General features: G+C 53.9%; 9 protein-coding genes across 9 annotated transcripts; 4 read left to right on the plus strand and 5 right to left on the minus strand.

The window, feature by feature from the left end:
* Window positions 1-97: 97 nt before the first annotated feature.
* BKA78DRAFT_149384 (uncharacterized protein) lies at window positions 98-1,548 on the plus strand. The gene is made up of 2 exons (XM_066882913.1): window positions 98-946; window positions 1,027-1,548. Exons 1-2 carry the CDS (start codon window positions 352-354, stop codon window positions 1,344-1,346), a joined length of 915 nt encoding a protein of 304 aa, XP_066743315.1. The 5' UTR covers window positions 98-351; the 3' UTR covers window positions 1,347-1,548.
* On the minus strand, window positions 1,310-3,076 carry BKA78DRAFT_316512 (uncharacterized protein). Its single transcript, XM_066888625.1, has 3 exons — window positions 2,741-3,076; window positions 2,237-2,668; window positions 1,310-2,171 (listed from the first exon to the last, which is right to left on the minus strand). The coding sequence occupies exons 1-3, from the start codon at window positions 2,973-2,975 to the stop codon at window positions 1,630-1,632; spliced, it is 1,209 nt and encodes a 402-aa protein (XP_066743316.1). The 5' UTR covers window positions 2,976-3,076; the 3' UTR covers window positions 1,310-1,629.
* Window positions 3,077-3,520: 444 nt separating this feature from the next.
* BKA78DRAFT_316514 (uncharacterized protein) lies at window positions 3,521-3,862 on the minus strand. Its single transcript, XM_066888626.1, has one exon. It carries the CDS (start codon window positions 3,820-3,822, stop codon window positions 3,565-3,567), a length of 258 nt encoding a protein of 85 aa, XP_066743317.1. The 5' UTR covers window positions 3,823-3,862; the 3' UTR covers window positions 3,521-3,564.
* A 687-nt stretch (window positions 3,863-4,549) lies between these two features.
* Window positions 4,550-6,295, minus strand: BKA78DRAFT_353557 (magnesium transporter NIPA-domain-containing protein; the record flags this gene model as incomplete). The annotated part of the gene is made up of 8 exons (XM_066891577.1): window positions 4,550-5,111; window positions 5,161-5,452; window positions 5,499-5,659; window positions 5,710-5,800; window positions 5,851-5,941; window positions 6,029-6,054; window positions 6,117-6,160; window positions 6,282-6,295. The coding sequence occupies 8 exons, from the start codon at window positions 6,293-6,295 to the stop codon at window positions 4,550-4,552; spliced, it is 1,281 nt and encodes a 426-aa protein (XP_066743318.1).
* A 1,567-nt stretch (window positions 6,296-7,862) lies between these two features.
* Window positions 7,863-10,711, minus strand: BKA78DRAFT_353558 (uncharacterized protein; the record flags this gene model as incomplete). Its single annotated transcript, XM_066891578.1, has 2 exons — window positions 7,863-9,482; window positions 9,530-10,711. The coding sequence occupies 2 exons, from the start codon at window positions 10,709-10,711 to the stop codon at window positions 7,863-7,865; spliced, it is 2,802 nt and encodes a 933-aa protein (XP_066743319.1).
* Window positions 10,712-11,184: 473 nt separating this feature from the next.
* BKA78DRAFT_316529 (uncharacterized protein) lies at window positions 11,185-13,280 on the plus strand. The gene is made up of 3 exons (XM_066888627.1): window positions 11,185-11,296; window positions 11,354-12,808; window positions 12,861-13,280. The coding sequence occupies exons 1-3, from the start codon at window positions 11,294-11,296 to the stop codon at window positions 12,948-12,950; spliced, it is 1,548 nt and encodes a 515-aa protein (XP_066743320.1). The 5' UTR covers window positions 11,185-11,293; the 3' UTR covers window positions 12,951-13,280.
* A 220-nt stretch (window positions 13,281-13,500) lies between these two features.
* BKA78DRAFT_283720 (anaphase-promoting complex, cyclosome, subunit 4-domain-containing protein) lies at window positions 13,501-16,599 on the plus strand (the record flags this gene model as incomplete). Its single annotated transcript, XM_066885674.1, has 5 exons — window positions 13,501-13,627; window positions 13,717-14,738; window positions 14,789-15,475; window positions 15,525-15,591; window positions 15,643-16,599. 5 exons carry the CDS (start codon window positions 13,501-13,503, stop codon window positions 16,182-16,184), a joined length of 2,445 nt encoding a protein of 814 aa, XP_066743321.1. The 3' UTR covers window positions 16,185-16,599.
* Window positions 16,600-16,835: 236 nt separating this feature from the next.
* Window positions 16,836-18,077, plus strand: BKA78DRAFT_296354 (bucentaur or craniofacial development-domain-containing protein; the record flags this gene model as incomplete). The annotated part of the gene is made up of 2 exons (XM_066886607.1): window positions 16,836-17,179; window positions 17,246-18,077. The coding sequence occupies 2 exons, from the start codon at window positions 16,836-16,838 to the stop codon at window positions 18,075-18,077; spliced, it is 1,176 nt and encodes a 391-aa protein (XP_066743322.1).
* A 66-nt stretch (window positions 18,078-18,143) lies between these two features.
* BKA78DRAFT_149513 (uncharacterized protein) lies at window positions 18,144-19,486 on the minus strand. Its single transcript, XM_066882914.1, has 2 exons — window positions 19,167-19,486; window positions 18,144-19,111 (listed from the first exon to the last, which is right to left on the minus strand). Exons 1-2 carry the CDS (start codon window positions 19,268-19,270, stop codon window positions 18,340-18,342), a joined length of 876 nt encoding a protein of 291 aa, XP_066743323.1. The 5' UTR covers window positions 19,271-19,486; the 3' UTR covers window positions 18,144-18,339.
* Between the last annotated feature and the right edge of the window lie 716 nt (window positions 19,487-20,202).

Genomic DNA, 20,202 nt, shown 5'->3' on the forward strand with positions numbered 1-20,202 from the left:
CGACATGTCAGGTCCAAGGTCATGATCCCCCCTGATCAGCTGTGTTGATTGAAGCTTCCGCCTTCTGTGTCGCATGTCACTGGAGCCTCCTTCCAAAGAGTTTCCTTCAACAAGGGCGACTGGCTGGAGTTTTCGAAGTGATTGCACCTGAGCAACATGGAGGATTGATCCAAACAGGAAACTATCTTCTTCACATGCCTTCAAATAAATCCAATCAGAACGTCCTGGAATACACGCATGCAATCACTTAATTTTCTCCGCTCTCTTTACTGCGCTTTGAGTACTTTCTGTCCATCAAGCATCTTTTCCCGCAGTGTCCCTTACCATCTTGGATAAACCGGTTGCGATACAATGGGCTATCCCCCTACTCCCAACAAGCAGCGTCATGATAGCGTTATCCCAACCCCAACCCCGTCCACCTCCAACCACGACGATGAAGAGGAAGAGGAAGAAGTCGAAATAGACACCGACGACGGTCATGATATCGTATACATGAGGAACTGCGACAGATACAGCCAGACCAAGATTTACTACAACGACGACTTGGCTGTGAAAGACGACCCCGTCACCAAGCACCGAAGGCAGCCTGGTGCTTTCTGCGACAACGACGATGACGATGACTGCGGCAGTTGGATCGATGAGCGGGCTGGTGAGTCTGGGTATGTGCCTAGAAGAGGAAGGATTGGGGAATGGGCAAAAGGAGTCAGCAGCGGAAGTAGCAGCCGTAATGAGGAGCCTTCGACCGAAAGCAAAGAGGCGATGCGCAGCCAACAGATGCAAGACTGGACAGCGAACCGGCGGAACCGTGAGCACGCCGCCATCGACGGAACGGTACGGACGCTGGAAGAGCTGCATGCTGAGCCAGTCGCGGCTGTTTTGGCGAGACAGACCAAAGCGGAAGATAGAGAAAGGTCGTATCCTCAGTCGATTTTGGAAAGCGATCAGGGTATGTGTTGAGACCAATGTCCCCTTTTAAATATGGGCCGCTTTCTTTCAAAGCAAACTGACCAACTTTTCCAAACCAAGTAGAGAGCATCCTCATCATGCACACCACGAATGCATGGTTCCCAGACGTCATTTGTCAGTATCCACTCTGCGAGCTGCCGAACCGCAACATCAGCGCTGTGGGTGGCACATACGTTAGCCTGGAGAATCTTGGAGATGGGGAAGATTTGGTTAGAGGGTCCGATATTGAATTGGGTGTTGGAGGGGCCGCGGCGAAGCGGGTGGCCGTTTACACGCGCCGTGGGAGTTTTGGTAGCTTCAAGACTGGGTCTCCCGGTGTCCATGGCACTTTCTGTATTCCGTGTTTGAGGGATCTGTATCTTAAGCATGTGGCGGTCTGATTGAGGATAGCAGGGTTGTTTCTCTTGTGTATTCTGTGCTGTATAAGATAGCGTAGAAGCAGTCTCCTCAGTAGTCAATGACGCTCATGTAGAGGCCATACTCTTTCTGACCCGCAGCCCCTTCAATCGCCCGCCGGCGTGGTCCGGAGCTCAGAAACAAAAATACCTGTTAATTCGATGCCTGAAATTGCACGCCGAAAGTGCTTCGAAATAAGGTATTTACAAAACCTACCACTTACCAAGATCCAAAAGCGTAACATCGTGAATCAGTGGCACATCATTCTCACCACTCTGCAATCAACTCATTGAATGGCTCCTTTTCCTCGTCAACAATCTTCCTCGCGCCCTCCTCGCCGACACAGGGCAGCTCCTTGACACCCTTATCGCGCCACTCCTGGGGCACGCTATCCTCAACATCAATCAAACCCACCTGAACCAGCACGGCAGCCTGGTCCCAATAGACATGCTCCGACCAGATCTTGCCTGCACGCACGGCGACAACGCTGACCATGACGATTTCGACAGGCAGGTTGGACGGCGGGATGCCGGGCAGGATCCAAGGCATAGTCTGCGTATGGTTGAAGCAGACGAGCAGCTCGTCGACGATGCGGTCGACGCCGATGGTGCGTGATATGAGACGCGTGCGGAAATTCGTTGGGGGACTGGCGCGCGGCGAGAGCGCGGGCAAGAAGAACTCGGAATAGAAGCGCGCGAGATCCTGTTTGCCCACGGCGCCGGTCATGGTTGGCGTGTATGTGACGAAGGGCTTGGGGATGTCGGTCATGGTGGAGAGAAGCTTGCTGGTGTCGAGCGTGTGGTACTTGTCTGCAAACGAATATAGATGTTGAACAACGGGCGGGCGGCTTGGTCTCTGGAGACTGAAAACTTACGCTCTTCGTTCTCTTCCCACGGCCGCTCAATGTCGAGCTCGGCGGAGAAGCCTTTGCGGATCGTGTCAAGCGAGCGTGTCCACGCCACTGCGTCGGCCACCTTGTCGTACTCGTCCAGATCATGCTCTGCAAATCCCGGCTCTACGCCCGTGTACGTGTAGCAGGGGTATTTCAGTTTCTGAGTGCCGCCGGTGCCAATTCCTTGCGTGATCCGTCTCCTAACAGTCTTTCTCTTCCCCTGGATCCCTAGTACTTCTGACGTGCGGTTCACGCCAATTTGCGTCCCTGCAAGATGCACCATTATGCGCGTCGAGGGCGCGTAGTGAGTGCTCGGGTCCGGAATCGACGATGGATAGTACGCGACCAGCGAGCGGAGCTTCAGATCCTGACGGATGAACGTCTCGAGACACACAGAGGCCGCATCACCAAAAGCTGCATGGAGAGCCAACCGGCTGAATCAGTCGTTCTTGTTCGACATGGGCGCAAGAGCAAGAGGAGCGCTACCAACTATCGAATATGCCTCTCCAACCCCCAAGTTCTGCCCCAACGTATGGAGAGTCTTGACGTACTGCTTGCCGCCTTCGCCAAAGGGCACATATATGACATTGAAGCCCTCGTCGCGCCAGGCGTCGAGCGTGTACTCGTCAAAGTCGTCGCTCTCGGCCGTGATGTAGAGGCGCGGCGTAGTCGCGTGCCAGTTGAGCAAGCTGCCCGTTCCTTGGATTCTCAGCGTGGCCATGGCGGAGTAGTTAGGGTGGTGAAGTTGGAGAGAGCAGTCGCAGGTCGCGCGAAGCCGCGCGATGGCTCTGGATATAAGCGTGACATGGTAGTAGTGGGCTGATTGGAGAGGTCCGAAGGCTCATCAAGCTTGGTTGGCCCTGGTCCTTGTCGGTCACGACGTCATATGCGACAGGGATTTTGACTCTGAGCTTAACGGTGCGACTTCGATCCATCCGGCAATCGAGGCTGACAATGACCACAAGTGATACTCCCCTATTGACTGATGACCTTGGCGTCTCCTGGAGTCCTGAAAGCCTGAAGGTTTCCAGATGATGAGGCGACCATATCAAAAGATTTCATTTCTTTCAAGAGAGCGGACAGCGAGCATCGATATTCGAAGGGACCAGGAGATCGAGATCATTCAACTTCATCGTGACTTTGCAGAGATCAAGTGTCCAGAATTCTGGGAGATTGAACACGAGAAGCAGTCAAATGGGTGCATGTGCTACAAGTTTCCGCACCAAGTTCTGGTCTATGGTAGGACACAAGCAAAAGTCAGACAATGAGCAAACGTAGAAGTTCAAATTGTCTTCCGAAAAACCGCACATCTAGCGCATATCGTCTTTGTCTACCCGTCTGAGCGGTAACGGCAAGAGCAACAGCAACGGCAGTGGCAGCAGCTGGTGTCGACTCGTCCGGTCCGGTCCGGTCCAAACCATGTGCCCATCGTGGGCACAGCATCCACGAAAACCTGACCGACACCAACACCGCTTTTGCAAAACACAAGAGGAACCCCAACATCCACAACACAGACCCCACGTCATGTGCGTCCTGAAGACCAGCCCACCCAGTCTCCAAATGCCCATGCCCGCCCAAAGGAAAACCCCAGAACATTGACCGACCGGCGACCGAGAAACCCCCTGTCCTATCCGAACCTTTTTTTCCTGTATTGTACAACCAAATGAAAATAAAGCAGACGCACTAGAACGGGACAGACAAAGGTGGCATACTGGGAGACTTAAAAGGCCCCAGGAAAGGAGAAATGGCGACAATTCTCCCTCTTCTTGTGGCACGAGTATCTGACCCTGTCCCTTGCGTCCTAATGCTCCTTGCAGGAGACGATTGAGAATTCCGCACCGCGTGTGCAAGTGCGAAATCCATCCTGATGAAGTAAAAAAAGAAATGCTCACGATTGCATCTAAGAGCATTGCGCCTCGAATGCCGGCCAACGAGGCGCAGGAGAAGCGAAATAGACGGGAGAAGAGAGTATGAACAGTCGGGATAGATGAACAAGGCCAAAGACGGGCTAAATCCGCAGCCCGCAGGAACTCAGACTCGCGCGAGCGCAGGACTTGCCGACTGTGGTATCGTTCTTGGAAGCTTCTTCCAAAGGGGGATTTCCGTGCGAAAGGATCTGACCGTCCGAGCCGAATCAAACAAACGTGATGCGGGAATAACACAACAACTCCGCCATACCCAAACGCCATTACTCCAGTTTGAAGTATCCCCATCGTCAGTCCCACCAGCGAAACAAATGGACGAGGACCAAGAAGGCCAAAAAACAGAGGACGGAAATAATTTCCGTGCCCGCAATCATGTCTCCATGCTTTTGCTTGTCATGGAGCGCTTTTCCTTTGACAGTCCCGAGGGTGTCGAGCTTCCGGATCCGCTCCCACGGCTGAGGATTCCGGTACTGGTCCGTGGATTGTCAAAGCTCGTTCGCTTCCTCCCGCTTCCGTCATCCTCGACCTCATCCGAGTCGTCGGCGAGCTCACCAAGTCCGAATGTGCCACCCCCACCCTCCAGATCAATGTCCCTTGATTGGAAGCCGCGCATCAATCCTTCCCGGTCGCCGAGACTATGTCTGCTCGAAAATGCGCTGTCACCGGAGCGGCGCGACTGCATGGATCGTCTCGTCTGGTAGTTGGCTATGCCGTCTGTCGGAACGGCATCCGCGAATTTGTGTGCAAGGTGTGACGTGCCTTCGGGGTCACCACGGGAAAGGTTGAGCAAGTAGACACCGCTAAAGATCACCAGAAATCCGCAAATCAGGGAGATTGTGTTTACAGCCGATGTGGTGTTGAAGCCGCGGAAAAGGATGGACGAGGCAATGAGCGTGAAGGTCGTAAACGTTACGTAGTAGAGAGGGTTTACACTAGAAAAATCAGCGGAGTCGGACTATCCTTAGGGCAACGAATTCATACATGTTTGTCGAGAATTGGCTCAGAGCCTTGTTAAAGTAATTCATCTGGGTCAAGACGCAGACAACCACGACGATGGCGAAGACGTAGGTGCTTGGGTGTGTGAATTGGTTGTTGCCAGCCATGGTCAGCTTCAGCGCAATGCCAAAAGCCTTGACAGCCATGACCGAGAGCGATCCAACCGTCGAGCAGATGGAGAGGTAAATCAGCGGATTTTGGCGACCGTATTTTGGCGCGATCTTGTAAATCATGGTGATTGAGAATACCGTCACAACCAGGCAGTACAGCAAGAAGCCTGAGAACCGTTAGACTTTGTACTACACCAGCATTAAGATCCGTACCTGGCTGAATCGCGAAGTGGAGGATTTCGTCAACTGTCTGAACCTCCTTATCCGGCGGAGCATGGAGGACGATGATAACAGACCCAATGAGACAGGTTGCGCATCCGATTTTTCCTAGGGTCCCCAGAATTTCCCCAAGGAAATACACGCCGAGTACGGAACTGCGCTTTTGATGAGCGATGTTTCTTGTAATCCTCAACTACGCACTCACCCAATCAAGACCGAGAGCGCACCCAGAGGAGTCACCAAAATGGCCGGAGCAAAGGCGTATGCGGCAAAGTTTGCGACTTCGCCAATGACCACTGCGCACCGTCAGTCCCAGATCTTCCATATCATCAGGATTGTTGCGCACTTGTAACGATGCCTCCCCACCATATTGAGCTCCGGAGATAAGCGAATCCACTCCCATCGAAGCCATGTCGCTCATTGGCTTGGTTCAACCCCTTTGTGAGCGGTCAGCTTGTGTCGGACGGTCAATCGATTCGCGGAGAGGAGCGTATTTGGAGAGCGGTCGGAAGTGCGCGACGAACCTTTTTGGTGAGAACAAAGCTTGTACCTGAAGTCGTTGGTTAGCTCCAAAGCTCGCGAGGAGTAGCAAGTGTGCTGGGAGATGCTCACCGATGGCCAGAGACGAAGAAATGGCTAACATGAGCCCAACATATCTACAAGACGAGCGTCAGTACAAAAGTCGACCTCCTTGGTTCGAATTGTGGGAGGTGGTGCGGCGCTCCGAGGGCGAGGCCAGGGACGGCGCGCGGCTGGAGGTAGGGCGATTTGACGTACTTGTCTTCTACCATGATGTCTAGGACAACAGTCCTCGACCGGCGGCGTATCTAGAGCTTTCTCCTTGAGCAGCTGCAGAAGAGCTGCGCGGCAGAGAAGTTGGCGGTTCAGAGGCGAGGGTGTAGTGATCGCCGCGGCCGGTGCGCAGGTGGACTCGGGCGGGATGCGTCTGGTGTTGGGACCAGCAAGCGGGTTTGTCGAGGGAGGGCGGCGAAAGGGGGTGGTGTGTGCCGTAGTGAAAAAGCGTCGAGCAACAAAGAGAGAGAAGAGCAGCGAGCGAAGAAGTTGAGCGCAAGTGGATTGCGGATTGGACGGACGAGGACTGTGGAGCGGCGCAGTGGGTGGATGTAGAGAGAGTTGCGTAAGTGGTCCAAGTGTCCTTCGGGCGTGCCTGGGCTTAGCTCCAGTCCAGGTCCACGGCGGCGTCAAGGGTCAGGCCGACCTGCAACAAGGACGCAATAATCGAGTTAGGCCGGTGGAACAACAACGAGAGTGTATACTGTAGGTATAATACAACTGCCTCGTCCAATATTCAGGAGGCGCGGTTGCAGTCCCTGTAGCGGCAGCGGCTGGGCGTTACATAAGGCAGGAGCCGAGACATTTGGCAGCATTACACACAAGTCAAGCTCTCTCTTTTTGCTATTTTGGTCGCGCCGTCACAGGTGGACCGGCGTTGCGTGGCCTGAAGAGGCGAAACGCACCAGGCCCTGCCACACTTCCTGTCCGTCTCCATGCCCCGGCACCACTCTCTGCCACAATCTTCTGCCGCCACTTTGCCAGTCCAATCACTGCTGCACTTTCTGACGCGTACTCATCTCAATTCGCCTCTCTCGCTACTGCTATCTACTACCACTACACGTCCCTCTGCCTCTCTGTCCTCCATCACGCTTCTGTCCATCTCCCTTCCATCCACATCGCCTTGGGTATATCTGTCCCCCCGTTGCATGCAACGCCTGACTCGGTACAAGAAGGAAAATTTTTAGATGAAAAAGAAATCAACTCCCCGGGTAAAGAACCAATGCCTGCAGCTTGCGCCTTGTCGAAATGCACAACTGCAGACCAAGGCCGTCATCTGCTACACCCAACAAGGCTGGGCGGGAAGCACTGCTAAGGGAAAGGGGCTTCGGGTCGGCCCGGGTTAGTGAACTTTCAAGTCGAACTCGCACTTACTGCATCATTGCCTGCTTCGTTAGAGTCTCCAGTCAAAGGTGCGTCGGTGTTGGCTGCTCCTCTGTCAGATTATCCTTCCTGGAAATTTCAAGGCCGTCGCTCGTCATCCAATCGGCTGTCGTTGAGTGCAGAGGCCGCGGCTTTGCTTCGGCATCATCTGCGTTGTTGAGCCGTCATCCGGTGGCCGCAACTCCTGCAGTGCTAGTTGTGGGTGCTGTCTTCAGATTATGTGTACATGGGGCAAGGCTTCTTCTTTGTTGGACGCGCGGTCGAAATGTAAGAAGGGCCAATGTCGGAGTGGGGGTTATGGGGGCATCATAGGAAAACGAGGTTTGGTGGCTGTGCAGTCCTCATCCCGGGCTTTGACAGGGCGATCAACCGGACTTGACTTTCTTGAGAGCTGCACAAACGTTAGCATGGGATGCCCTTCATAATCCATGGATAAAACTTGCCTTGGTCGTTGTTGGCGGTCTCTTCGCCGTGATCAAACTCCTCCCAGTTTCTCTTGAAGCTGGATGGAGATGCTGCGACACCTTCAGCCGTTGAGGGTTCTTCCGAGTTGCGCGAAAGCTCCTCGTCGTCATAGTCAATGGTGTCGTCGTCAACTCCACCCGCACTGGTAGTGTCTGGATGATCTTGGTCATCGGCAGTCCGCTGTACATCGTCTCCAAGCTCTGCAAGCGTCGCACCCGCGTTGTTTTCCACTGTCTGGTCGGCGTAGGGGTCATTGGACTGCTTGCCGTGCAGAGGAGAGTGCCCATCGTCATCATTGATAGCAAGGTCGTGGTTCTCCGCTGTATACTCGTGGGCATCCTCCTCCTCGACAACCACGTACTCGCCTACATCTTGGTCGGCAAAGGTTGCCTCGTTCAAATCGTCGTTTTCTTGGACGTGATCTTCATCGGCCGTATCGTTGCGGTAAAGAGACGACGGATCGTACCCATCATGTTCTTCGTCGCTAGGGAGATCGAAGTGTTCCTCGTGGCTACTCAGGCCGGTTTCGTGCTGTTGGTTAGAGTCATGTTCTTCAGCTTGCTCATACTCTTCGCCGATGTGCCCACTCTCGTTGAACTCTTGGGCTTCTTCTCCATCGTCGTTCTCTTCATTCTCTTCGCCAGGATATCCATCTTCGCCCGCGTGAATATCGTGCTCCTTAAAGTCTCCGAATTCTTCAACAGTATTCTGGGCTTGGTCTGCAACATCGGCATTCTCTGCAAATTCCTGAGCATGGTCATACTCAACTGAAGAATCGATGTCTTTTGAATGTTGAGATGCAGGCTCGGGTACATGGGGAACTGCCAAATTACCACCCTCAGTGGTGGCGGGAGTGTTGTCGCCTCGGACGGTTGACGAGCCATGCGACTCGCCGTCATCGCCCTTGTGGGTATCTTCGAATGCACCATGCTCGTTCAGCGGGGCCGCCGAGGAGTCTTCCGTCGCAACGACTTCCGAGTCGGCTACAACTTGAGTCGGCTTCTCATCCTCGGATTCGTACTCTGGAAGTTCCTCCTCAGCGTAGTGCCCCTCACCAGTTTCGTAGGACTGGTATTGATAGTCAAGGCTGGCAGTGCCGAAGTCTCCTTCAGGCTTGACATCCGCCGAGCTAGCTTCCGAGTCCACGCCAGCACTTTCTGCAGATGGGCCAGGTGTGGCCACTTGTCCCTGATCAACACTGCCATCAGGAACTTCGTCTTGTCGACCAGAAGCAGGGCTATGGGCAGAAGCATTCGCTGCGTCATCGTTGCGGTGTGCTTGTTCAGTCTCCTCTGGATGACTGCCTGGTTGCTGCTCGTGGTGATCTGGAGAATCAGAGTACGGTTCCTCGGCAGTGTATTCGGGGAATGTCAGCTGGGACATCCCCTTCCCGTCAGCTACAGCTTTCACAATGGATTCCAGACGAGCAGAGAATTTGGTCCTTGTATTCAGGGCCACGTAAAGCGGACCAGGGGACTCGATGCCATCGTTACGTTGCAACTGAACATAAGCGTCAAGCACCTGGGAAAATGAGCACTGGGCGGCGTCCAGAGATTCCTTGATTAAAGTTAGCACAGATCTCTTGGCCGGAAGGAAAAACATACCTCAGTGACGCGAAGCCCTAGTTCCGCTACATCTATCTCCAACTCATCTTCATGCTGGACGGTCTCACCTAGGACTTGCCTACATGCCTCAAGGAGAGATCGAATGCTTCCATGGGCAAGATCTTCATCTTGGAGAAAGTAGTAGCTTCCAGAGGTGTCACCGTCGCTGGGAGGGAACAGAGAAATCTCGTCATCGTTGTAGACAACGACGACGGGGTGCAGGGGTTGAGTGGACATGGGCTGATTTTCCACGTCCTGCTTTTCATGAGATGAAGTCACAACATTGTCAACATCCTCAGCAGGGTTCTCGGCTTGGTTTGTCTCAGAAGATGGCTCAGGTTCCGGTTTGCTGTCGGCGGGTTGATGTTGAGGTTGCTCCGGGTCACTGTGTTTTTCTGGAACTTCTTGCTCGCCAGGTGCGTCCTCGGGAGCGACTGCGGCTGCCTCGGAATGATGCTCGTTAGAATTGCTCTCTTGAGTGGCTCTCACTAATGGATCACTGGCTAGCCCGGCGACAGAGACAGCAGCGGCGTCGAAGTTCTCGACACCCTTGTCACTTTGCTCACGACCAGGGTCTTCAGAGATGTGCGAGCTTTGTAGCTCCGTTTCTCCGGGGTGTTGAGGCGCGGCCTGCGGCGAGGCAGGTTTGTTCTCCACGGCTTGCTGTGGAGACGCGTCGCGCTTTTCCGCACCGGGCACATTGGAGATGCTCTCAAAGGCGTCTTGAGTGGACACCGGAGCGGGTTCCGACTGTGTTTTCAAGGGTTGAGGCTCTTCTTTTTGTTCGAGTGCGACGTTGTCATCGTAGTCAATGAAGTCGTCGACTTGGTCTTCATCCCGAACCTCGGTATCCGCGGGTTCGTGTGGAGCCTCCTTCACTTCGATATCCACGTAGCCAATCTCGCTGGCATCTGTCAGGTGTTCATCGGGGACAGAAAAATTGTCTTGCATCATGCCATCCTCGTCTTCTTGACCGTCACCATCAAGCATCATGTCGTCTTTGTTCTCATGCTCCGAGCGGTCGTCTACCATGTAGTCATCTTCTTCCCGAACAGGCTCCACACTAATGTCGATGTCGATGTCAATATCATCGGCAGTCCGCTCGTAGTCCGATATTTCCATGTCTTCCTCGGGCGCTGTCACCTGCAGGCCAGGAACAGCGTGGTTGGCAGCCATGGCCATGACGCAGGATGGTCGTTTGCGACTTGAATGTCGCACGACTTGGTGACGGTGGAAGGGTTGCTGCGATGCTCCGAGAGTGATGTGCTGTAAATCAGTGAGAAGGAGCAGGCGGGGTGAGCAGGAGAGCTCTTGATTGTCGGTCGGTTGGAATCTGAGGTCGGCCCTGTTCCAGACTTGTTCCGATCAAGGGCGGAATGTGCTGAGTAGCGAGAGGAGGGAGAGAGTGCAAATGTGTGAAAAAGAGGACGGTAAGGACCTTGACGCGTCGTGATGGGCAATCAGGCAACCAGAGAGTTGTGGCGGGAAGAAGGTAGAAGAGGTGAGGGCGACGCGACGGAGTGGGTGCAGACTGCAGGCGGGACCACCTCCCAAGCGATTTTACTTTCGGTACGGAAAAATTAGGTCAGCGGCGGAATGCGCTCGGGCCACCATGCCATGGGCTCCTGCCCGCGGGCTCGGACGGGCAGTTGGCAAGAAGCCAGGTGTTGAGCAGCATCACTCTCGACACCACCACGGCCCGCGACGCTCCAATTACAAGACGCATTTGTCTTCTTCTGAGTCGTCGCGCTCAACACTTTCACAATGGTATGCATACTGGACCTGCTAACAGCCATGGCGCCTGCTAACTCGCTCGTCTCCTAGGTCGTCCTAGCTGCCTCCATTTGCACCAGAGGCGGTAAAGCCGTGCTCTCGCGCCAGTTTCGTGAGATGCAGAGGTCCCGTATCGAAGCCCTCCTAGCCTCTTTCCCAAAGCTTGCCGACTCCGGAACCCAGCACACGACGGTTGAGCAGGACAATGTCCGCTACGTCTACCAGCCCCTGGACGAGTTATACATGGTGTTGATCACCAACCGCCAATCGAACATTCTCCAGGACATCGACTCGTTGCATCTTTTTGCCCAGGTCGTCTCGAGCATATGCAAGAGTTTGGACGAGCGCGAGATTCTTCGCAATGCCTTCGAGCTCCTCAGCGCGTTCGACGAGCTCGTTACTTTGGGCTACCGCGAGAATCTCACACTGAGCCAGATCAAGACATTCTTGGACATGGAGTCTCACGAGGAGAGGATTCAGGAGATTATTGCTCGCAATAAAGAGTTGGAGGCCACCGAAGAGCGCAAAAGGAAGGCCAAGCAGCTCGAGATGCAACGCAAGGAAATGTCGCGCAGCAGCCGCGCCGGCGCAGTTCCTCGCGCGCCCTCCTATCCTACGTACACGCCTCCTGTCCAATCCCCCGTCCCCGATACATATGACAGCTACTACGCGGCCAAGAATGAGAACAAGAAGGCCATGCCCGTCAGAGGGAAGGGCATGCAGCTGGGCAAGAAGTCCAAGACCACCAACATGTTTGACGCCGTCCGCGCGGATCTTGGTCCAGAGCCAGAGGTATCCGCGCCTTTGGTGTCAAACACCCCAACGCCTGCGTCGGCATCAACGCCGGCCGCCCGCGCGTCGGTCTCTGCGGATCGCGACAGCGTCCACGTCACAGTTTCCGAGACCATCAACGCCCGGTTGAGCAGAGAAGGCTCACTCGAACATTTCGAGGCCAAGGGCGAGTTGCAGCTGCGCATCTTTGACCCAGCTCTCACGCAGGTCAAACTTGATCTGGACCTTGGAAACACTCGCGGGGCGCAGCTCAACTCGCACCCCAAGGTTGACAAGCCTTCGTTCCGGAACAACAAGGTTATTCAGCTGGCGGATGCCTCCAAGGGATTTCCCGTCAACATGGGCGTTGGTGTCGTGAAGTGGCGACATGTCGCTAAGCCAGCTGAAATCGACGACCCTCCGATTACCTTCACCGTTTGGGTCAGTGAGGCAGGAGACAACACTTACAGCGTGACGGTGGAGTATGAGTTGACAGGCGGTGATTCCCTGAAGGACGTGACCGTCACCATCCCTTACAGCACGAGCGAGCCGTCCGTGTCAAGTTTCGATGCTGTCTACGAGGTCTCTGGGGACAGTCTGGAGTGGAACGTTGGCACAGTGGATACCGCCAATCCCAACGGAAGCTTTGAATTTGAGGCACAGGCGGAGAGCGATGCTGAGTTCTTCCCAATGAGGGTGCGCTTCGCAAAGACGAAGCCTTTTGTCGAGGTCGATGTAAGTCGGACGCGTAACATGAATAAAAACACAACTGACTGGGCTTCTCTAGGTCGCATCTGTCACTCTTCTCAACGAGAACCAGGAAATTTCCTTTTCGAAAGAGGTCAAGTCGGTCGCGGAGGTCTACGACATTGTTTGATGGGCACGCGGAAGGCGTTTTCAAAAATACCACAATCTGCGAGACGTGGCAGCATTGAATGGGGGATAGATGTAGCTCTACGTACTTTCAGCCATGAGTTTCTGGTGGGGAGCTGGATTGTTCCAGCATAGGATCAACGTGACCGAAGAAGGCAATGTGCCGAGGAATGATAAACCTTGTAATGCTACAAATGCGAGGTCACCTACCAAATTGATTGCAAACTGATCAAAGACCATGTCTGTCCTGGCTGCGTGTGTTCCAAGAGCCGTCAAGATTAGATAAGTGCTGTGGTCGCAGAATTTCCTGTGCCACGTGCCTACCATGTGCGGACGCGACTTGAAAACGACGCGACTCTTGTTTCCGCGCCAAATCCGACACGCTGCTATGGATTGATCAATTCTCTCGACCACCGTACTCTTCAACCACAACACGTCTAACTGCATGCCTACAGCGCATCATGGAGCCTGCAGAGGCGCCATCGCTGATGCTGCAGGCCGAAAAGGCGCTTCAGCAGCCCATCAAACCTCACCTCTTTTCTCATTGTCCGACCATGGATCTTGTTGCCGTCGTTGGCCAAGATGACAACCTCGACGTGTATCGACTGAATGGTCAGCGAGCATTTGGCCTAAAGCGTAGAATGGGCAGCGCCGTCGAGTCAATCTGCTGGAAATTCAATGGTACATCTCTTGATCCAGACTTAAAACAGCACAGTCGCAATCATGTGACTTGGGTTGGTCCCACAATGCTAACATTCTTCTTTTTCCAGGCCAGCACCTTGCTGTTGCGTGGGATGATGGAACCATTGATATCGTCTCTTCCGAAACAGGCAAGACCGTGAAGCAAGTCCACCGGGAGGCTTCGTTGGCGCCCTCGGAGGACGAAATCATGGCCCCAAAAGTCTCTTGTCTAGGCTGGGGCGTCAACTTTATCGACGTTGATTCTGTCAAGGGTCGTACTAGCTCTACAAGAGTGACGCGGAATGGGAGTGTGGCTTTGTCAGACGACGTGTTTGACACCACTGACGAGTGGGCTGAACGACAAGATGAGGTTACGCTTGACGACTTTCTCGAACGCCAGCCCGATCTTCAGAAGCTCGGAATAGCGACAGATCTGCCTGATCAGATTGCCTTGATTGACGTCCAAGATGTACTTCCAAAGCTCCCGGTCATCCCCGCGCCACCAGCAACTCCAATGCAGATGATGTCCAAGTCAAGCTCTTCAGACGCCTTTAGCTCACAGCAGTCAATCGATGCTATTTTCCACTCCCAGCATCTCAGGGACCACAATTCAGTTGATGTGCTTCTAGTTGGATCTGAGGATGGATCTCTCAGTCCTACCCTTTACGATTCCCTGGAAATTGGGGGAATGCGGCTTCCCGGGAACTGGTCCTTGTCAAACACACGCCCGCTCCTCACTGCTTCGCATCCATATTCTTGCAGTCATCTGTCATTAATGGAGGTCAAAGACGAGCAATCACAGAATGTCCGGCTGGCTCTGATCCCACTGACGCTCCGCTTCATACCTACGACTGGAATATACTTGCACCTGATCGCTTCAAAGACAGCGCAACTTCAGAGTCTCCTTATGTACCTTCGAGCATCCCTGAGAACCATTATCGCATATTTCCATCATGCTCGGGATCTCCCATCCAGGTTCATGATGAGCATAGATGAGACACTGGCGTCGAAAGGAGAACCTAACCTGGTTCAAAGCCTTTACCACCTGGCAACGACTGGCCACTGCCCGAAGACCATCAAGGAATGGCTGACTGATGAACTGACGGAAAACGTAAGACATGCAGTATTTTGGGAGTCTACCAGGCTAACATCTCTTTTCAGGGCCACAAACGGTGGGATCACGCGGCAACTCAGGGGTACACGAAAGTACTGGAGATGACCCATGAGAACTTGCTCCCCGCCCTTGATCGCTGCAGTATCGTTGTCAGTATGCTCCGTGGGCTGGCGAGCTATACAGGATCCAGCTCAATTATCAACGTGGCTCCTCAAGACCTGACCGAGATATTGGACACTGTCCGATCCCTAAGGCTCCTGGGTCACAACATCCTTGTCTACGCGGGAGAAGAGCGTCGCCAATTTGTGGAATTTTCCAAATGGCTGCGCCACGAAATCGACACACAAGCGGCCGAACCAGCTCCTCAGGCGACCGAGGAGACTGAAAAGGACGCCGGCGTCGATTTTGGCCAGCTGTTCGCGTATATCCAAAGGACCTTCAAAGAGAGCAGGCTCACTCCCTTCTTAAGGCGTCAGCAAGATTTGGGAGATTTCAGGCTGGGGTTGTTGGAGTACGAAATCGTCAAAAACAACTTGAAACGACACAAGATGGGACTGCACATTGAGCAGGGCAGCTTGTGCACCTCTTCCGTGACACAGCTCCTGCAGACACAATGTGACAAACTATTTGCACAAATCACGGCGTGGCAGGCAGCCAATTGTAGCCTGAGCTGCGGTCTTTTCCTCGAGGCGGAAAAGCCATCAGAGACCTCAGACATGCGGATGGTCTACGAGGTCTGTTTGCTCCTCCATACATGAATTCATGCGCTAACCTCAACCCCAGAGACAGGAAGAGTCATCCAACATGACAACCTATGTTGCCATTGTTCCTTCTGAAGCAAAGAATCAAGGTAAGCAATCCTCCCTTTCCTGCTGCAAGATTGTGATTAACGACTAGTCAGTGCGCATCCATCGCATTGTCCACGCCGACAGATTTGAAGATGTGGAATCCGACGTGCGCTCCATGCAAGCGAATACAGTCGAATTCTCGGGCGCTACAATCCAGGACGTCAAGTTTGCCGATGACTCGTCACTGATACTGCTGCTCCGTCACGACTCTGCTTCGTACCTCCTCTTCCTACCCTACTCAATCTACTCGCGCGAGTTTGCGCCAACAGCACAATTCACGACAACGACCTTCGCGCCGGAAACAGGAGCACATGCAATGCCAAGCGGGTCGGCCATCCCACTCGAGAAGAGGGACTCATGGCGACTCGAAGCTGTCGGCGCTGACGACTGGCGCGGCTATGTCAAACATGTATTCCCAGCCGGAGACCACTTCGTGCCGCTTCGACTCGAAGTCAATGGTCGCAAAGACAGGCGCATCATTTGCATTCTGGGCGAGGACTTGAGGCACTACAAGATATTCGATCTGGACTACGGTGCCCAGCGCGATGGAGACGGTGACGGCGATACGACCATTGACACGATCATGAGTGGCTGAAAGGATACTGAAAGAGAAACGACTCTCGAAATTGCTGCTTCTTCTGCGTTGCATAGCGTGGTGCATGCCTGCGGACGAACTATGAGGAGAATAGAGCTCTTAAGGCGGGGAAGGGACTATGGCTGAGATGAGTGCAGATTGCACGAAGCGTTACTGATTTTCCCGCCTCGCACAAGGAGTTTCGAAACAGGCCTGAATTCGTCGATGAGAACCTGTCCCATAGAATTCTGAGCCCTGTGCTTGATCGGGGATACGAAACAAGAGCAAGTCTATAGTCGAACAGTGTAGCTGGAATGAATGCATGTAGCTGATCTGGAGACGTTAGTAATTCAAGAATGAGAGCCGGCTCGTGAAAGATGTGGAAGGTGATGTGAAATATCTGAAAGCTTAATATGGATTTGAAAGCTTAATATGGATTCACTCCAAGACCAAAACACTCATGCCTACATGGCATGCTGTGTCGGTGTACGAAAGTTGCATTTTTGGATCGCCTCGTCCGCCTGCGCTTCGGATCTCTGCCGACCGCCGTAAAATTTGGCTCTCACCACACCCTGGCGCCGATCCTGTCGCGTCCTCCCGCCATTTGTTCGCAAGCACGTACATGTAACCCATTTGCACTGTATTATACAAACTCCAATCTTTAACGCACTCATGGCTGACCCATGTGTCCTGATTGACGACGAAAACTACAACTCTGCCTCGGACGACGAGTTCAATCCCGATACGGTCGTCGCGGAAGAGGACTCTTCCAGCTCCAGCTCCGATGATGAATCCAACAATCGCGCCTCGAACCGCAAGACTACCAAGAACAAGCGCAAGCGCGACACGCCCGACGACGAGGCTCTCGACTCTGGAGATGAGGTCACGATAAATAAAGCGCGAAAGAAGCGCCGGGGTGGCAGAAAAGACGGCTCCGATGACGAAGACGTGCTCCTCAGCGATGCTGAAGGTGGTGAGGGCGGGCTCGTCAAGACGAGGGCACAGAGGAGGACAGAGTGAGTGATTGATAGGCACAACGAGTTTCAAACAGCAAGGTCGTCTGATACAAGTGCGCAATGCAGGCAAAAGGAACGACGGCCTCTGGCAGGCATCGAAGGCGCAACCGCAAATATCGACGAAATCTGGTCCCAGCTAGCCTCTGCCCCCGTCGCGAGGCACCCCGAACCATCAACACCTACAATTCCTACAAATGGCGATGCTCAAAAGCCGAGTGCGACGCCCGCAGCAACCGCGCCCGAGGACGAAGAAACAATTACCATCAAGCGGACCTACGACTTCGCCGGCGACCGCATAACAGAAGAACGCCAGGTGCCCAAGAACTCGGCAGAAGCAAAGCTGTACCTCTCACAACAGGAAGCGCAAAAGCAGCAGGAGCAGAAAAACAGCAAGACAGATGCGCCTAGCAGAAGTGCATCAGCGACTCCTCCTCCAGATGGCGCGCCGGCAGCCCCGTCCGAGGACGCCAAATCCACAGTCCGCCGCCCGCTGCGCCGACCATCGCGCTTCGACCCCAATCCCACTGGAGAGGTCAAGGGCCTGCCAGCCGACAAACAACTCACGTGGGCGAACCGGCGGAGGCTGCTCGACCCGACGTTGGCAGCCGCATCGCCTATTCCTCTCGGCCTGGCTGACAAGGGAGGCAGTATGACGCCTGCAGAAGGGGCAGCAGCGGTGGGGGCCCAGCGGCTTGAAAAGGCGCAGAAGCTCAACACTGTGGATAAGAGTAGGCTGGATTGGGCCGGGTATGTGGATCGCGAGGGCATCGCGGACGAGTTGGACGAGTATGGGCGTGCAAAGGAGGGATACTTGGGTCGTATGGACTTTTTGAGCCGAGTGGATGAGAGGAGGGAGGCCGAACGGAGGGAAGCCAAGATGAAGGGCGTTGGCGCATGAGCGTTCAGCGTTGGTGAGCTGATGGTCAGAGCAAGAAGCGCAGGAGTATTGATTTTGGCACGACGAGGCGTTTTGGAGAGACGATTCGATGATACCCTGAGGTCCTCCCTGTTAGATTAGCATACATGTTTCTCACATCCAATCCACGAGGAAATGTTTTCCGGAACAAGATCCATTCAACTAAGTACTGATCCACAAGCAGGTGGATGAACAGAGTCCCGGCTTTATGACTTTGTTTTTCTGTTTTTGTTTTCTCCCCCTCTTATCTCAGCGCCGAAGTAGCCCTCTTACATGACAAGGCACTTGGGGAGCTCGTCGTGGTACTTGGGACGCATGTAGAGAGCCTTGGGCATGTTGATTGTTTTGGTTGGCTTGGTTGGTACAAAGAGTGTGGAATGCTGACGGGTCGGTCAAAGAGTGTAAGTGTTTGGATACCGAAAATGAGACTTGAATTATGAAGCAATTCGACATGGACTACCGCGCTCATTATATACGTTGCTCTCCGCAAGCCTCGGCCACGTGGGTAGCTACAAAGCAAGCATTCAGGAAGGCTTTGAAGCTCTGGGATCTCCTTGTTCGACGCGAAATGCTTCTTTGGCGCTTCTATTCTTGCTTGATATTGTTTCTCGTTCATATTGTTGTCACAGACACAAGAGCCACCACGGTCAACGACGGCGGATGGCACGCGGCAGCCATTGCCATCTGACAGATGACCTGGACATGGAGTCATGCTCGCCTTTGATCGAAGGCCTCGGCTTGAGTTGCAATTCTTCCGCCGTACTGGGGCTTGAATGCAGAATCTTTCCAAGTCGAGTCTAGAACTGCATTTTGTGACTGGCACCAAGCCAGCCGGCCGGCGGGATTCAAATTTGAAGGATTGTAGTCCAAGGGGCTGGGTCAATTGTCGGTGAAAGTGGACAAGAGCAGTTGAACGAATTAAAGTTGCAAAGTGGACGATGGTACATCGCTTGTCCGTACAGGTACTACGGCATGAGTGCTCCAGATCGTTGCGGATGCAGCCGCGCGGTGCAACGCTGTGTGCTGTCAGAATTCATTTCAGAGGGAGTCATTAGGTAAACAGGGTACAACACAGCGAGCGGCACATTCTTGACGACGGAAGGTAGAGTTTTGGAGAGGCTGGATAAGAGTGAAGATAGAAGACGAAAATGAGGGAGAGGTCGCGGGATGTGCATGCATGCGTATGCTAGATACTGCCGTGAGCATGGATAGATATCTCAATCATGGGATTGCCGATGGGGGGCTGTCCGAAGGGAAGAGGGAGGAAGAGGGTACGAGACGGGGCTGAGGGCCCGGTGGTGCAACGTTGCGCTTTGGAGGGAGTGACAACCGTTGGAGTCGGTACAGGTAGCTGCGGAATGACGCGGCACAAGGAAGCCGTGCAGAAGGACGACCGGCCGTGGCTTGCAAGGGATTGGGTCTATCACCTATTTTTGTGCGCACACAGCGGTGTTTGTTGTTTTGTATCGAGGGTGTGAGAGGCGATACGAGAAGCGAGAGATGGGATCGAGACGAGACGAGACGGGGGACCGATGACAGTCGTAGTGACAGAAACCTCAACACCTCCATACACTCACCTGGCCAGCCCGTTTCGCTCGTCTCACCACCACTACCAACACCGACGATGCACAGAATCGCCACCTCAAGGTCGCTCCCTTTCCTTTGCGGCTGATGATGACTATAGACAGGCTCGATAACAGTGCCACAGTCGACGACCAAGCACCGCTCTCGTAAATGGCGATAAGGCGACGAGCCTTTCCGCACTCGTCGCATGCCTGCTAGGGTTCCACACGCGCGACCCCGGGCTCTGGATGCGTGGATGCGCGTCTTGCGGTCCCAAACCACAGACACTCTAACTGTTGTTTTCCTATCCCAGCCTGCATGCGCCCTGCTGCAGCTTTTCATATCTCTCATCATCTCTCTTGTCCTTGTCTTGCCTTGTGCTCCACTCGTGTGCTTCATATTCAACTCCCACTTCCCCCCATTTTCATTTTTTTCATTTCGTCTCTCCCTCTACCTCACCTGCCCGCCCATCTTGGTGCGTCCGTCCCTTCCAGCTCCCGCCGCGCAACGCCACGCTCGCAGCCTCCACGCCTTATCCAGTAGC

The sequence above is a fragment of the Phyllosticta capitalensis genome (genome assembly GCF_038381095.1).
Source record: "Phyllosticta capitalensis strain CBS 128856 chromosome Unknown BKA78scaffold_6, whole genome shotgun sequence".
Classification (NCBI taxonomy): domain Eukaryota; kingdom Fungi; phylum Ascomycota; class Dothideomycetes; order Botryosphaeriales; family Phyllostictaceae; genus Phyllosticta; species Phyllosticta capitalensis.

Bases quoted from the DNA above. Each gene is read 5' to 3' on its own strand.
- BKA78DRAFT_316529 (XM_066888627.1), top strand. The intron at 12,809-12,860 runs GTAAGTCGGACG...GGGCTTCTCTAG, and splicing joins AGCCTTTTGTCGAGGTCGAT to GTCGCATCTGTCACTCTTCT.
- BKA78DRAFT_149384 (XM_066882913.1), top strand. From the start codon at position 352: ATGGGCTATCCCCCTACTCCCAACAAGCAGCGTCATGATAGCGTTATC. The intron at 947-1,026 runs GTATGTGTTGAG...TTCCAAACCAAG, and splicing joins GATTTTGGAAAGCGATCAGG to TAGAGAGCATCCTCATCATG.
- BKA78DRAFT_316512 (XM_066888625.1), bottom strand. From the start codon at position 2,975: ATGGCCACGCTGAGAATCCAAGGAACGGGCAGCTTGCTCAACTGGCAC. The intron at 2,669-2,740 runs GTAGCGCTCCTC...CTCTCCATGCAG, and splicing joins AGAGGCATATTCGATAGTTG to CTTTTGGTGATGCGGCCTCT. The intron at 2,172-2,236 runs GTAAGTTTTCAG...ATTCGTTTGCAG, and splicing joins GTGGGAAGAGAACGAAGAGC to ACAAGTACCACACGCTCGAC.
- BKA78DRAFT_316514 (XM_066888626.1), bottom strand. From the start codon at position 3,822: ATGGGCATTTGGAGACTGGGTGGGCTGGTCTTCAGGACGCACATGACG.
- BKA78DRAFT_149513 (XM_066882914.1), bottom strand. From the start codon at position 19,270: ATGCACATCCCGCGACCTCTCCCTCATTTTCGTCTTCTATCTTCACTC. The intron at 19,112-19,166 runs GTTGTACCCTGT...GACAGCACACAG, and splicing joins AAGAATGTGCCGCTCGCTGT to CGTTGCACCGCGCGGCTGCA.